This window comes from Mytilus galloprovincialis, chromosome 14 (genome assembly GCF_965363235.1).
Source record: "Mytilus galloprovincialis chromosome 14, xbMytGall1.hap1.1, whole genome shotgun sequence".
Classification (NCBI taxonomy): Eukaryota; Metazoa; Mollusca; class Bivalvia; order Mytilida; family Mytilidae; genus Mytilus; species Mytilus galloprovincialis.
Window position 1 is genome coordinate 53,613,994 of NC_134851.1, and position 17,834 is coordinate 53,631,827.

Genomic DNA, 17,834 nt, shown 5'->3' on the forward strand with positions numbered 1-17,834 from the left:
CGTCAATTTTTTTTTCAATCGGTCAGTGTTGTTGTGAAAATATGGCAGGTTATTAAAGTTCGTGTTTTGAAGCTAAAGTTTAACGATTGTCACCTGTTTGTCAACAATCGACAAAAAATCAACAAAAAAGCATGGAAATTGAGCACGTGTTTAACATATAAATTCAGATAATAGTTTATTTTAAGGACATCCATGCGGATTGTGATCACCGGATTTTTACGAGATGGGTCACACAAAAGCCCATTTAATCATTTAAAAGAAGACATTTACACGATTATTTCAGCCTTTAAAAATTTGTTCATTTATACTCTTTTTCTTTTACTCTTGCTTTTCAACTCAAGCATTCAAAGTTAATTTGAAAAGACGATAGTCTTGGTCTCCAGTTTTCTCATTGTACCATGTTTATGCTGTAAATAAACCCATTATATATATCAGGACCAGACGCGCATTTCAAACCCCAAAAAGCTCATCAGTAACGTTCGAATTAACATGCTATAATAAACAGTTATTTAATCACAAAAGTGTTTAATATGAATTTCATAAAATATTGTGTCAGAAAGGCATATACTATTAAGAAAAGATGTGGTAAGATTACCAATGAGACAACTCTCCACAAGAGACCATTCAAAATGACACAGAAATTAACAACTATATGTCACCTAACGGCCTTCAACAATGAGCAAAGCCCAAACCGCATAGTCAGCTATAAAAGGCACCGAAATGACAGTGTAAAACAATTCAAACGAGAAAATATACTAGTAGGTTAATATGGTACACTGCTTTATAAAAAATTTCTCAAATGTGTATGATACAACTGTCGTTACGATATAATTGTATACTAGTATTTCATTATGTCCTATATAATTTGTGAAATTCCATAAAAATAATGCTGATTGATAGTCAATGAATGGTATATTGATTTAAAAAAATATATGTGAAAGTATTCGCATGTAATTCTAAGTTCTTTACATATTTTGGCAATGCGCTTATAATGTTTATGCCATCAGCGAGAATTATTTTTGATGATACAACGTTTGCACTTTCTTATAAAAAGGGGACACCCAACGATCAATCAAGCTAAAGTAAACCCACATAAAATGAGTTTTACAGAAGATGATTTTAATTCATGGTGGCATGCGGCCAATTATCACACAGTGATTAACTTTTGATATAAAATTAATTACTTAAGCAATAAATGAAACCTTCATCCCACTTCAATCTTTAACGAATCGAAAACCAAAAGTACCAGTGAATTCGTGCACAATTGCGAAAACAGACAGCATATAACTAAAGCGGAAGTTGTCGCTGTTGGCTCTCTCCGCTCTTTCATGTTCTATCATCTGATGTAGATTTGTGATATTGGTATTGGTACATTGTAATCATGCAGACGTATAACTATTGATCAATGCAAATGTAGTCAAAATGGAATAGACGGCGTACAAAATTCAGACATTAAGGTTTTCAAAATTAATAAATTGCTGTTCAATAGGAAAGTTAGCTATATCTAACCATCAAGTCATAAGCTGAGTTATATTTAGTGTTAAAAAGTTCCATACATTAATTTCTACAGAGAAACATTAATTGGATAACATGGTATACTGATCTGATATTAACTATTCATTCGGTTGAGGATTCCTTAATCATTTTTCTTGTGACTGTGTCTTACGTTTTACGTGTTAATGTATCTAATATTACAGATCTAGATGAAAAGAATAATTTGTTAATCAGCAGCGAAGACAGTGATGATGTTTATTTGAAATGCAGGAAGATGTTATACTACGATGAACCAATACTGTTACTTTGTATCTTTGTTACGTTTCTACATTTGACTCTGGGAAGGTCAGTTTCGGACAATTGTGAACTTATCACAGTGAAGTTTTGTAAAAGTATGCCGTATAACTATACAAAGTTACCAAACTCACTTAACCATCGTAACCAAGACAGCATAGATAAACTATTAAACCATTTCGATCCTTTGATACAGATAGAATGCAGTGAAAATCTACAAAAGTTTTTATGTTCATTGTACGTTCCAATTTGCAACGATCTGGATAAATTTATACTGCCATGCAGAGATCTGTGTATGGATACTAAAACTAAGTGTGAAAAGCGTATGCTATCGTATGGATACAAGTGGCCAGAAAATTTGGAATGTAGCAAGTTTGCAGAAAAACCGACGGAAGAGGACATGGAAAATCTGTGTATACCATTGAAAGAATCTAATGACACCGGATTTGATTCCACTGACCTGTTATTTTCTTACAAAGATGTTGATTCTAAAGAAATTGTTGTAGGTGAGTTGTTTTAACTTAGCTCTTATGAAGCTGTTGTATGTGAGTTGTTTAAAGTTAAACTTATCTCTAAAGACGTTGTTGTAGGTGAGTTGTTTAAGGTTAGACTTTAGTTAGTTCTTAAGAAGTTGTTGTAGGTGAGTTGTTTAAGGTTAGACTTTAGTTAGCTCTTACGAAGTTGTTGGAGGTGAGTTGTTTAAGGTTAAACTTATCTCTAAAAAAGTTGTTGTTTTTAAGGTCAGACTTAATTAGCTCTTAAGAAGTTGTTGGATGTTAGTTGTTTAAGGTCAGACTTATCTCTAAAGAAGTTGTTGTATGTGAGTTGTTTAAGGTCAGATTTAGCTCTTAAGAAGTTGTTGTAGGTAAGGTGTTTAAGGTTAGACTTTAGTTAGCTCTTAAGAAGTTGTTGTAGGTAAGGTGTTTAAGGTTAGACTTTAGTTAGCTCTTAAGAAGATGTTGTAGGTAAGGTGTTTAAGGTTAGACTTTAGTTAGCTCTTAAGAAGTTGTTGGAGGTGAGTTGTTTAAGGTTAGACTTTAGTTAGCTCTTAAGAAGTTGTTGTAGGTAAGGTGTTTAAGGTTAGACTTTAGTTAGCTCTTAAGAAGTTGTTGGAGGTGAGTTGTTTAAGGTTAGACTTTAGTTAGCTCTTAAGAAGTTGTTGGAGGTGAGTTGTTTAAGGTTAGACTTTAGTTAGGTCTTAAGAAGATGTTGTAGGTAAGGTGTTTAAGGTTAGACTTTAGTTAGCTCTTAAGAAGTTGTTGGCTGAGTTGTATAAGGTTAGACCTAAGCATCTCAAAAGTTTAAACTTTGTAAGAAACCAATATGAAATTTTGTTTTTCCTTGCTGTTGAACTTTGATTCTAGCTGTTAATCAAACTATAACAATATATTTAACAGCTATGTGTACAATAAATTATAGTCAGATCTCTAGTTTACCTATTTGCATCATGGAGTTAAGGTTCGTAATTCTACAAAGAACGGTAAAAGTTCTCTTGCAGCTCATCGTGATTGCTAATGTCACAATATCTTTTCTATGTAAATAATTTTGTTTTATACTGCAACTAGTTGTGTTTATTTTCTAAATATAGTAACATAGTTATATTTTGTATAATGTCAATTTCATCATGGAACACTTTCTCAACAATCAGAAGTTCATAAATGGACAATATTAGGTTAAATGTCTGCAAAATATTATATACAATATTAGGTCAATGTCATAAAAATATAAACTTTTTTGTACTCTGCGCAAAACTGGGAAAGGGCTCGGTAGAACCTCGTTCTTCCCCAGTTTCTCAGCCTTATACAAAAAAAGTTATATTTTTCAAAATGGTTTTGTTTGTTAAATGTATTTTGTGTATGTTGATATAAGTTTTCACAAACTTATTGTTCAGAGTTTATATGACAATAAATATTTGAATTTGAATTGTAAGTATAAATATTCCTATTTACAGATACTACCTTCAGTGAACCTATAATATTGCTGTTATCAACATGGCATCAGATTTTACTGTATGACATACCGATACGGGATACGATCCCATTACACACAGGGTTAGAACAAGGAGCATCCATTGATTTTTATTACAAAGAAAAGTTAATATTTTGGGCAGAGGAGGGCGACGGCAGAATACAAAGAGCTTCACTAACTTTAGACGGTAAGGTTTATACTGACCCATTGTCATTATCTCGTTTCCACTGTCAAAGTTGGATAACCATTTAAAATATCTCATTTGACCAAATGTAGTTAAGGTTATCGTCATCACTGTATCAAGTTGTGTCGTGTTTGCTTTTATTCCTTTGATGCTAAAAGTAGGAAATCGTCTAAAAAGTAAAATCACAAAAATACTGAACTCAGAGGAAAATCCAATCGGAAAGTCCATAATCACATTGCAAAATCAAATGACAAAACACACCAAAAACGAATGCCGGACAAGAACTGTCATATTCCTGACTTGGTACAGGCATTTTCAAATGTAGAAAATGATGGTTTAAACCTGGTTTTAAAGCGCTTAACCTCTCACTTTGCTGACAGTCTCAATTAATTCCGTTATATTTACAATGATGCGTGAACTAAACAGACATAATACATAAAATAGTCAATAAAATAAACGGGTGGCAAAATAGCGTTTCTGGCCTCCTTGCCAAACCTCCTTTTTGAAGCAGTAAGTACTGAACCAGAATTGAGGCTATTAAAGGGCCTTTTAAACCAGTATATATGCAAAGGATTTTTAAATCATAATAAATTGAAATTATTTAAAATAACCCGAAACATTAAGCCGATTTAACGTAACAGTCACATAAAACCCGAAGCAACATCTTTTTACATGAAGGCAGTAAAACATTGTTACTTTTTGAAATACATACGTTTATTTTAAATTCTTACATTCAAGATCCATTCCAAGGTTAAGGTTATTGGAAATAAAAATAAGAAGATTTTTTTTTCATATCAAAATTAAAAAGTGATATATATATAAATGATAAAAAGAAATGCTGTGATGTTTTATGAAGTGTTTGAGCGTTCATTAATATAGAGAATACCCAGCATGACTGAGATAATAGTATATCTATTAACACGTCCATACCGCTAAAGAGACTACACACGGAACGTCTTGATAAATTACTTTTCGCTCAATTTACGACAAACGTCATTAATACCAAAGGCATTCGCTGCATGCACGTGCAGACACGTGCAGACTACCATTGCAATTGAGATAAATTAGTTGCAAAAAAATAATACCACTTAGAAAAATAATTGGATACAAAAAAGAAATTTGATGAAGTGCATTCCATCTTTTTGAAGTCAGTTAATTACTACTTTCAAACATGCAGGAGATGATTGATTATATCTCTATGGAAAGATAGTTTCAAAACTTTTTAAAATATTTTTTATGAAAATAAATTAAATTGATCTTATCAAATATATTAAAAGTACATTCTGCACCTTCGTTACCGTCTTAATATTTTAAAATTACTAGCTTGCTCAAAGCTAAATTAACACATTTCATCAACTTCTCCAGATTGAATACCGCAAATGTCGTCTATAACATGTAATATATTTAACAAATACTGGTAATGTTATCAATAGAATTTTTTTTTTATAATAAATGATAGATTTTTTTTAAGAAAGTAAAACGTATTGACTTCAATAGAAAAAAAAAACCCAATCCCCTACAACTGCTTATTATAATAACAATTATTTAAAGGCAGCAATTGATCCACTGAAGACGGTGGACACTGCACCAGCCCAAAAAGATAATTTATGATTCGGAGTTTGAAATCCAGAATAACGTATCTCAATCTTCAGATTAAATTTTTAAATTCGACATTTTATATTCGAAATGACCTCAAAAATGTCTATCCACATTTTAGCAGTTTAGCATCACATAAATCAATGTATACGCATATTTAACATATCAATCTCCAAAGTCTCACACACAAAAAGGCAAATGGAGTGATCCTGGGGCACTGTCGGGATAAAAAAGAGACGAAAGGGCAAAATTATTAAAAGGTCATAAATCGAGAAAAAAAGAAAAAGACAAAACAATGTAAAAATTCAACACGAAAAGACCAACAACAGTCTACAAAATACTACACAGAAAACAGAAAACTGACGACCCCCTAACAAAATCTATTAAAATACAAACCCAATCAAATAAAAACATAAAAACATCGGGTTGTTGTTGAAGGGTAAGATGTCGATCCTGCACCTCTAGCGACACCCAGAGCGTTGATTATTCGAACTCAAACTTCGTTCATAAGTCACATTCGGCGATATAATAAAAAGACACAATTGTAGCTACTACATTTGGGACTGTAATATCAGTGGTCATCTGCGACATAGATACTCTATAGCGGTCAGTCAAACCACGATAGTGTCTATAAAACCCCAGCATGCATCACTCATCATTCATCTGACTTTCCCTAAGTTACAATTTGCAGAAAGAAACAAACATCCGGGTGGAATAAGTGGATATAATTGCATTTAAATTTATCACTTGCGAGCCCCGAAATATACATACTGTGACGATGAAACATTTATTGAAGTGCTGCTAATGTGTTTACCAATTGATATATTCCAACACTTAACCAATACACTTTAAAGTTAATCTAAGTAGAAAAAATATTCCATATAAAAAAGAAGATGTGGTATAATTGCAACTCTCCAGAAGAGACCAAAATGACACAGAAATTAATAAGTATAGGTCACCGTACGGCCTTCAACAATGAGCAAAACCCATACCGCATAGTCATCTATACATTTAAACTGTTTTGTTTACCTGCATCGCCACAGCTTTAGGGACCTATATAGCAGATCCTGCTCTTTGCCTCACTTTAATAGATATATTTGAAAGAGACGTGTGGTAAAAAAGAATTTTTGAATCTTTAATGTATTATATTGACATTAAACGATACTGTTATAGTGTCCTACTAATTAAACATATCAGTTTCACACTTAAAATTCTGTTTAAAAGTATATTTTTAATTAACAGTATTTCGAGATATACGAGAGATAGTAGACGCGAGTCCAGCAAATGTTGAGAGTATAACCGTTGATTGGATAACTCGGCATCTATTATGGTTAGAGTCTTATCCAGCAAGTCTGAAGGCATCAAAATTAGATGGCAGCGACCCAACAGTTATATATACATTTAGTGATGTGAGGAAAGTTCCTAAATTCCTCGTTATAGACCCAATAGCAGGGTAAGGTTACACACGCTTCACATTAACGTTATTTGGAACACATCAGTTTAATTCTATATGATTTAAAGAGATTGGAAAATTTCTCTAAAATGATAATGATCATGGTAAAGAAGAAAGATAGAAAACAAAATGAAACTGACTTATTCCGCAAAAAGTTAATTACTGCAAACGAGATAGACTATTGTTCTAGGAGTAAATTTAGTTAAAAAATCTCATATTGACTTTTATGCTGATCTCTTGAATAAAATTCATATCTGATTTATCTTTAGAAATTAGAAGCTTTCATATAACATTCATGAAAGTAAACATGTATCATGTGTATATGTAGCCATATATTTTTCAACATTAAAACATAGGGTCATGCGGCATTTAAAATACTATCTTGAAATCTATAAAAGATAGATGACCACTTTAAACAGCAAAAACGATCAGCAACACAAGAACTATAATAAAGTAATTTAATTACGAAATTGATAGTTGACTCTATTTAGATGTGATTGCCTTAAATGATAATTTGTCACTGTTTTTTTGTGTGTTTTGGTTACAAACTAAAGAAAAAAATGTTAGAAATGTTATTTTAGTTCACGATGTTAGAAATAGTCCATTATTAAAGATAATCACAACCTAGGCGAGTGACACAGGTTCTTGGAAGCGTCTTGTTTTATTAACAAAACTAAAAACTTTTCTCCACGTATATGTTTTAGGTATTTGTTTTGGATAGATTCTGAAGGTGACCTCTATGCTCCAGGTGCTTGTATAGAACGATTCAATCTAAAGAATAATGAAAGATCTACAATATTTAACATTTCCAAGGACGAGTTACACAACATGGGTCGACCCAAAGGCCTTACATTAGATATGAAAGCACACAAAATTTACTGGACCGATGCTCGGTAAGAACATGTCTGTAGATATTTTCAATGCCCCATTTATGAGCATTTTATTTTCTGATCTGTGCGTCCGTTCGTTCGTTCGTTCGTCCGTTTGTTCATCTGCTCGTCCATCTGTCACATTTCTGGTCAAAGGTTTTGGTTGAGGTAGATTTTGATGAAGTTGAATTTCAATCATGAATCGATATATCGACCTGTTTTAATCAAATTGTAGCCAAATATTCTCCAACACTTAACTGGTTATCTTTCACAATAGGATTTTCATGAGTATTACTGAAAAGACAGGATTCGTAACAGACTTTAACGTGCAGTTCATTCTATGTATTCCAAATGGTTCACAAAATGCGATTAAATAGAACATGCAGTGATTTTAATTTCACTTCTGTTTTTTTTTTTTTTTAAATATGTTGTTTTTTTTTGTATTTATATAGAATATAAAAAAGAAGATGTGGTATGATTGCCAATGAGACGACTCGATCTCCACAAGAGTCCAAATGACAGAAATTATCAAATAAAGGGCAACGTACGGCCTTCAACAATGAGCATAGCCAGCTATAAAAGGCCCCAAAATGACAATATAAAACAATTCAAACGAGAAAAATAACGGTCTAATTTATATACAAAAAATGAACCAAAAACAAATATGTAACAAATCAACAAACGACAACCACTGAATCACAGTTTCCTGACTTTGGATAGGCACATGCATACAGGAAGTGGCGGGGTTAATTATTTTAGCGAGATCTCAACCCTCCCCTAACAGTACAACATAAGAACGAAATTTAAAACTCCGTTGAAAAAGGCTTAAATCATTAGATGGATACAAATACAAATACTACACATAGTGGAAGAAGCCCGGGTACTTGTATATCCCAGCAACAAAAAGACACTAAATACAGACCTGAGAGTAATCGCAGTTACTAAAAGCTAGTTCAAAGCCACTAAAAACTAATTAAAAAAGCCATGCATCAAAGACTAAATTATCAATTAGTACATACCGTTCCAACATCCAATGGATTTAGTGTAAAGACGTCATAAACAGTCAGAGAAAAACATGAGTTTGTGTAATGTCAAGATACAGATATCGTCAGATTCAGATCAATGAATGTGTAGAAGTATATACCACTTATATGTTTAGTTTGCTTTTAATTTACTGATAATTAAATCAATATTAATACCAATAAAACAATATTCAATGATCTAATTACAGTGTTGAATTGGTAACCTTATAGAACAAGTTTATTTAAAGGATCGATACGTTTACCAGGATCGTTTACATTTTGTAATCCATTACCCAATTAGATTTGTGGTATTTTTTTTTCATGGTTCCAATTCTTAACAGAGAGTAACTGCCCTTTGCCATGGTACATTAACATTGTAGGGAAAATGTGAATAATAAAAAAAAATAATTACGTTAAACCAATGAAAAATGCATTTAAACTGGTATATTTTACAATTATAATCTATCTGCATCGCAAACAGCCGAAGCACGTCTTATAACCATTCAAAGAAAGAATCTGAAGATCTGCTGCTTGATAAAGGCATAGCGGGTTAGCAATTCATACTCTATTGCAGCCGTTCCTGTTTGACGATAGTTTAAATTTTTTTTTTTCAACACACATTATACAGCAAAACATGTTACATCACTTAATTGCACGCAGCGACAATTGGAATTGTACTCTTATCTAAACTAAGACCTATGATCACCTATATTAGGGGATGGTATTGAAATGGAAAATAATATCTAAAATATATTTTTCTATTTTGCTTCAAATAATTTAAAAAAAATTTACTTTGATATTTAAGAAAAAAATTAAATACATTTGTACTTTGATATTTAAAAAAAAAAATTAAGTACATTTGTACTTTGATATGAAACAAAAAATTTCAAAAAACTTTTATATAAAACAACCTATTAAAACAAGACATAAATTATCAATAATAATTTGAACCCGGGTCATTAACTTTATTTTATCAACAATGTTATGATTTCAACTGCTATTTCTCTCAGTTTTAGTTTGTAACCCGGATTTGTTTTTTTCTATTGATTTATGGGTTTCGAACAACGGTATACTAATGTTGTCTTTAAAAAAAAAAAAAAAAAATAAAAACAAATTTACAATCTTTAACAAAATTCAGTTTTCTCCACTTCATATCTTGATTGAAAAATGTATCCTATCCATATATTTGCATCACAATAAAACACAGTCTTGTATGGCGACACCACATGAATACTGTAGAGGGGGGTTTGTTTCGATGTGGATGTACCAATTTAAAATTCTCAATATTTCTGAAAGGGAACATTAAATATATTGCCATATTTAAGTTAAATGCAGCACTTTCTGCACGTTAAGAATTTTATTATTTTTATTCATGGGTTTTCTGCATGTGGAAGTTTCTGTCCCTATCTAAAATACATTCATTTCAATTGCAAGCTGCAGTCGACATTTCTGTCCTTTAACCGAGTCAATCCCCTACAGAAATAACCCATACAAATATTCAAGTCTTCAAATTCATGACATATGTGAGACTGAAGCAAACAAACAGCAAAAATTTACAAAATGACTAGATATTTTTAGTCTTTTGTATAATGCATGTTAAGTTTAGGAATTTTATAAATTGCCTAAAAATTCAGTCATTTTACAAAATGCCTAAATTTAGAAATATAAGTAAAAAAATAACGATGAAAGAATATATTATTAAATACATTAGATCTTTGTAGGAGCATTTACAGCAAATATTCAAAATCTGTCAAAACAAATTGTTAACAGGTAAAGACACTGTAGTAAATCAAATTCAACTTTTTACATTTATTAGTATAATTTAAAATGCTAGCTAATTTAGGATTTGTTCGTCAAATATTTCTTTTTGGTCTGAATAGGCGTTTTATTGATAAATGTTGGGATAATTGTGCTTTTATGTATCTTTATGTTTCAAGTGTAGACATATCAATTCGTTAATTTATACATCGTGTTGTTTAGTAGATATTTGTTCGTTAGAAATATTTTAAATCTTGTTGTTTTTCAATGGAGCCGACCATAATATTTCGAAATAAAAATAGATGTATTATTTTCCTATTGTATATTAACTTTTATGTTTATTTACAGATCCGAGTCTCTCCAATGTACTGATTATGATGGCCAAAACTTCCAAATTTTAGTTACTAATCCAAATTATCTTGGAGAACCATTGGCTTTATCGGTGTATAAAACAAATCTGTTCTGGTCTGATCGGGACACAAAGTCTATAGGCAAGGTATATTATTTAAGAATTGAATGCTTCTTTTTGTCATTAGGGTGTAAAAGCATTGACCGAAGTACATTTTGTATGAAGTGCACGGTCAACGCTTTTACAACCCTATGAAGCATTCAATACTTATAATTACATTTTTTAGCTATGATCATATAACACGAATTTTATATAATTATTTTTATTTTAATTCACCTGTGCACTTTATTGTGTGACCACGTGTTATCATGAATGAAAATTTTTATTGAGTGATGCAATTGTTAAAGGAATAACATGTGATGTGCAGTTGGCCAATCAGAATAAAGTATTATAATGAAACATACATCTAATTTAATTATATACACATATATGTATATGACGCGTTTTCTGTTCACGTTATATCTGTATTCAGATAATGCGCGTTTTTATTTTTCCGCTATAATTGTTGGAACTTTACAACGGTAATGAACATGGACAGTCAAATTATATCTATTCAAAGAGTTGTAAATAATAAGGTTTCTTCAAAACTATGGCGGACGCAGTTAGGGCTTCATTGATCCTTACGTTATATTTATATCAAAGCATATTGTGTTGTTTTTTTTCGTTTCTTGCGTCGCCCAGCTCAATCAAAATGAATTTAAATTGTTTGTCATTATGCCTTTTCATCCCACAGTTGTCCTTACTTATTTCGTTAAGTTTACATTTATTGAGTGAATTTTGTTGTTTGGTGAATTACATATGGCGTCGTTGTGGATCAGCCCTATGATATTTCACGATTTAGGAATTTTCTTCATCTTTTCGTTAAATCAGTACATATTAAGTTTATTGTCTGTTATTGTACAAAAAAATGTATGATATTGAATAATGTACAATAGTTGGGTTTTTATGTCTTGTCGATTCATATATTTTATGTAAAGCTTCTTTTTTACTTATGTATGAATGATTCAGAAGTAATGCACTCTTATTCTTATTAGTATATATTTTATACCCTCCCGGAACACCCGAGATCACCCCTAAATTTTTGGTGGGGTTCGTGTTGTTTATTCTTTAGTTTTCTATGTTGTGTCATGTGTGCTGTTGTTTGTTTGTCTTTTTCATTTTTACCCATGGCGTTGTCAGTTTGTTTTAGATTCATGAGTTTGGTTGTCCCTTTGGTATCTTTCGTCCCTCTTTTAGTATGGTCAGCAATTAAGATAGTTAAAGTTCCCTTAACGGATTTGCGATGATTTAAAGTTACTGATAATCAGTCGTATATAATATATAGGATTTTACATGTTTGCTACATTAAAAGGAACAAAATAGTGTTTGTCCTGTCAAACGCATTTAAATAATAATATAACATATTATTAAATACACCTTTCTCCTGCACGTTTTTATTACAGATTGATTTAAAGAACGGGAAGAAACCCTCATTTATAGAATCATTGATTGAATCACCTGCTACAGACCTGAAAGTATTTCATAAGGATGTTCAACAAAAAGGTATAACTGCATATATTTTACGTAAACTGTTAAAAAAATATATACATGTACGTCATGCAATGCATTATACAACAATTATCGGAAAAAAATATTTGTTTATAAGACATTAAAATGAATAAGCACTTTAATAAAACTTAACGTTGAGAGTATTTTTCTTAATTTACCTTAATCAGAAACGCGTAGGAATATATACATATATAAGTTATAAGATCAAAAGAGCCATTTAAAATAATGACCCTATTTTCTAAGGTAGATAACCTGTGGGTGGTTGTTGGAACCTAAGTTTCTTTATAATATCTATTTTTCCAAATTGAAACACTCTTTTCTGTTATATTTACTATTCTAATTTTACATACATAAGTTATATGATCAAACGAGCCATTTGAAATAATGACCCTATTTTCTAAGGTAGGTAACCTGTGGGTGGTTGTTGGAACCTAACTTTCTGTATAATATATATACTTTTTCAAAGTACAGGAAAATTCCGTGGTACTGTTCATACTTCTGAAAGTTTGAAAACCTCGCTGTATTTCATATGCTAGATAGTGTGTTTTATATTGTTCGGATGGCAAAAATGGCGACATAACATTCCATTTTAAACTTCTTCTCTGAAACTATTTTTTCCAAATTTAAACACTCTTTTCTGTTATATTTACTATTCTAATTTTAGAATTTAAAACATTGTCCTGTTTCTCGTGTTTTCCCATTTAGATGGCACACTGTCCATTTTTGACACACAGCACAATAGCATTATGTTGAAATAACCCAACAAACACTTCCAAATTGATATATTTATATGAGTAGACTTTTATTCACACCGTCATGTGCAATCCCAAAAATTACAAATAAGTACACATACACGTTATTTTTTCACGATTTCAATCGTAAGCTTGAAATAATTAATAATCTTTGCTGGCAGTTCCGTGGCAGGTATTAAATTTTGATCAATTTCAATTAAAACACCTCAAAATAAATTATTTTTACTAGAACACAGATAACGAGTTCTGATGAATACGCTGGACTTCCAGTGGGGGTTTCGAATAAGGTAAACACTCATCAAATATACAAGGCTTATATTCGGATGACATATACGCGTTTTTTTCTACATCTGACTCATCAGTAAAGCTCGAATCAAAACAGTTGAAAGACCACATCAAATAATAAGCTGAAAAGCATTAAAAAACAAAAGGAAAAAAAAAAAAAAAAACACGAAAAAAATAACCGAAAGATAAAGGCAACAGTAGTATACCGCTGTTCAAAACTCATAAATCCATGGACAAAAAACAAAATCGGGGTAACAAACCAAAACCGAGCGAAACGCATTAAATATAAGAGGAGAACAACGACACAACATCGAAACGCAACACACACAGAAACAGACCAATCATCAGACAAAACACCACGAGAATAACAAATGTAACATGAAAACCAAATACATGAATTTGGGAAAGAACGACTGAAAGAGGTTTGTATTCTAGACGATATCGAAAAATTATACTTCCCACTTTAATTTATATTACAGTGTATTTGTACATGTACACTGATGTTTTTTTTTAATGCTAATTTAACTTAACTGATTTCAGGCAAATCGCATTATACCATAAGACTGGAAAAATCGAAGAAACTGGAGAAATCGAGCAAACGAAACGGAGCTTGTGTTTCCTATGGAAACTGCCTACCGATTTTAACAGTTACTTTGCTGCTAATTATTTGTTTTCGTTGAAAGTTTACCAAATATCAACACAGTTTTTATTTTTGATATTGTACAAAATAAAGTTCTAAACATGATTATTTTATTTCTTTGTCATTCCCGAAATTATTTGATTCCTTTTGGTGAGTACAATCTTTGGATTTGAACCCTTGGGTGTTGTCTCGATTTTTGTAATATTTTATGGTGTTTTTCAAAAGGACGGAACGTTACAGATATATAAAGGAATGAAGCTCAATTATCGCTAAACGAATTCGACACTAAGATTGTACGAACGCCTATTATATTACAAGTGTATCCATCATATTTGTTACTTCTTTTATATCCTAAAAACTAATTTCAAAGTTTACAAAAGCCTAAGAATATTCTAATCAAAATTAAATGCCTTTTCAATAGTAAGGGTTAAAATGAGACAGATAACTCTTAGCAAGTAAAATGTTGTTGTCATATTTCCATGTTGCGACATTTGGTGGAAGTTGAAATCATCCCTTCGTAAATTTTACGGACGCAATCACGAGTTGGTTGACCGTTATGGAATAACAGTTTCACAAATGATATCGGATATGTTCCTTACGTCGTAATAACAATACCCTTCCCGTTAATGAATGTGACCTACTGAATTAGACTATTTACCGGAATTTTTATAACATAAGCAACACGACGGGTGCCACATGTGGAGCAGGATCTGCTTACCCTACCGGCGCACCTGAGATCAACCCTAGTTTTTAATCGGGGTTCGTGTTGCGTATTCTTCAGTTTTCTATGTTGTGTGTACTATTGTTTGCCTGTTTGTCTTTTTCATTTTTAGCCTTGGCGTTGTTTTCGATTTATGAGTTTGACTGTCCCTTTGGTATCTTTCGTCCCTCTTTGGTAACGCATTAAAAATATATACGACGTTGTTGAATTATTTATAAATTTGGAATGTAACGAAAACAATTTATGCTTAAACCGTAACTTATTATGACGACACGTACTTGGTCGTACCTTTTTTCGTGTTATTTTTAATAACTTCCATAATTCATATAAGTAATGCAATAAAAAATAAATTTTACTTACCTCCATGGAAATGCGTTTTTTTTCTTAATTAATTTCACCACTTCAAATACTAAGTATGATTAAAAGATAAAATCTTGTTACATTTGATAAAAAAAGCTTTTAAAAAGATTTAACAACGAAAAATGTTAAACGACTCAATATAATATATTTGTTAAAAGAAAAACATCCCTTTCAGTTATGATGAAATCGATCATGGATATAAATATGCATCATTAAAACCCTAACGTTTGACGTTATAAAATCATGGGATTTGAACATCAAGCTTCAATTTGATAAAATTAAAAGTGAGAATATACTCGTATTGGTTTACACTTCCAAAAGAAAAAAATGAGACTACAATTGGTTCAGATATTCTTGACTTGGATACATTGTTGTATCTCAATAAATTTGACGAAAGATACTGGTATAGATCGACAAGGTATGTACTGACAGGATGTATCTTATTTGCGTTATCATGTAATCTTTGAACTTTTTCAATTCCATTACAAAAAATAATTATTTGTTTTAAATATAAGATTTCAAATGCTTATAAAAATGTGTATATATTTTTTAGTTTTATGAAAATAGCCCTGTTTATGAATTAATTTCATATTTAATTCAATGTAAGTGTACAATTGCAGTTTCTGAAGATAATATGTTTTTTAATGAAAATAGCCCTGTATAGAAATTATTTTATATTTCATTCAAAGATAATATACAACTGCAGTGTCTGATGATAATATATAGAATGAAATTCAAAACAGTGTAGCTGTGGCCATTGATTGACACACTAAAATCATCCATTGACTGGGACAATTTACGTGAACGTTTGTCTGTAACGACCACTGTTCACGACGTACCTACGATAGACATTTAAACTGTGGGGTCACCAAAGGTTTCTTAACGCCTTTAATTATAAATTAATCAGGAATAACCTTTGTGTTTTGATTTATATAATTGATATAAATCAAAATATCGTGTTTTTTTCTGATTAATATTTCGAATTACTTTATTTAAGTGTTGAGAACCTTTGGTGACCCCATAGTTTAAGTGTCTTTAAAAAGTACATAGTGAGCATTGGTCGTTACATACAAACGTTCACCTAAATTGTCCCAGTCAATGGATGATTTTAATGTGTCAATCAATGGCCACAGCTACACTGTTTTGAATTTCATTCTATGTATAAATAGTTATTTATTTTATCTTGATTATAATTAAAGGGGCACTAGCTGTCAAATTCATGGTCACCGATTTGACTCAAATTCTCATATTGGATTTATAACAATGTAAATCATTTATCCAAACTATCAAAGGTCTAAAATTAACAGTTTACAGAGCATGGGGTAGATAATATATAGGTTCGTTTCGTGTGTAATTTAGTCCAGAGGCCATCTAATTAACTATCGATTTGATCTCAGATGACCATTTTAGCGATGTAAACATAAATAAAGATATGAATAGATTAAACCAACACGAGCAATTGGATTTTTATAGGTCTGTTTGATTTTATTTTATAGATTAAAAAAAGATGTTTCTCATTGCTTTTAACCGTATAAGAATGATTTTACGTGCATCGAATTAGTAATCAAATGATTTACCGTAGTTTCACTTTCATTGTTGACATCCTTTTTCTCTAAATAACCAGCACACGTATTACCAATGTTATTTCAACTAATCGGGCGGAGCTTACGTATTAATTTCCATGACGACAGTCGGTTTGAAAATGTGTGTGATTACGATGATTGCCGTTATAGTTATTACTGATTTCTAATCACCTATTAATGACGTTAAAGGAATTTACAAAAGAATGACTGGACAATGCATTGATGAGTGTATCCTAAAACACCTATCTATAGATGGACTGGTTTATTATGAGCGAACTGGATAAACTCCGCCCAATCAAGGGAAATAAATTGAGTAATACAATGCATGCGTTGTCAATCTCTAGCGAGGGGTTAAATTGAAGTTCACATGAATACGGATTAAAAAAGGTCCACTCATTCACTTGCAAGTGAATAACTAATTATCAATGTTTCTTAACGTAATTTGACAAAATTTAACCTTTTTGGCTTAAAAAAAGTGAATTGTTATTTCACTATTTCACTTTCATTATTGATTGAACAAAAAAAATCAGACTTTAGATTTTTTTATATATCTCGTAGCTAGTGCCCCTTTAATACAAATAGGTTGAAAAAAGTAAAAGCACAAAAATACTTAACTTAGATGAAAGTCAATTCGGAAAGTCCATAATCACATGGCAAAATCAAATAACAAAACGCATCAAAAACGAAAGGACAAGAACTGTTTTATTCCTGACTTGGTACAGGCGTTTTCAAATGTAGAAAATGGTGGATTATCGTATAACAGTTCTAAAAGGAACAACTTAACAGAACACAAAAACATCTATCTACATACACATTCATTGAATAGTGATGCACACAATGTAACAAACTTTCGGGCTCACTTGATATTTTACCGTGATAAAGTTAATATTAAAACAAA

General features: G+C 31.2%; 1 protein-coding gene across 1 annotated transcript in view; it reads left to right on the forward strand.

Annotated features, from left to right (window-relative positions):
• The window catches only part of LOC143058555 (low-density lipoprotein receptor-related protein 1B-like), a 29,118-nt gene extending 14,741 nt beyond the window's left edge, over nt 1-14,377 (forward strand). Inside the window, exons 2-8 of the mRNA XM_076232050.1 lie at nt 1,698-2,294; nt 3,740-3,943; nt 6,779-6,989; nt 7,694-7,882; nt 10,987-11,134; nt 12,490-12,589; nt 14,173-14,377. Of these exons, the coding sequence (XP_076088165.1) occupies nt 1,769-2,294; nt 3,740-3,943; nt 6,779-6,989; nt 7,694-7,882; nt 10,987-11,134; nt 12,490-12,589; nt 14,173-14,312 (1,518 nt within the window). The 5' untranslated portion in view covers nt 1,698-1,768 and the 3' untranslated portion in view covers nt 14,313-14,377. The remainder of the gene's footprint in view (nt 1-1,697; nt 2,295-3,739; nt 3,944-6,778; nt 6,990-7,693; nt 7,883-10,986; nt 11,135-12,489; nt 12,590-14,172) is intronic.
• Nucleotides 14,378-17,834: the final 3,457 nt, after the last annotated feature.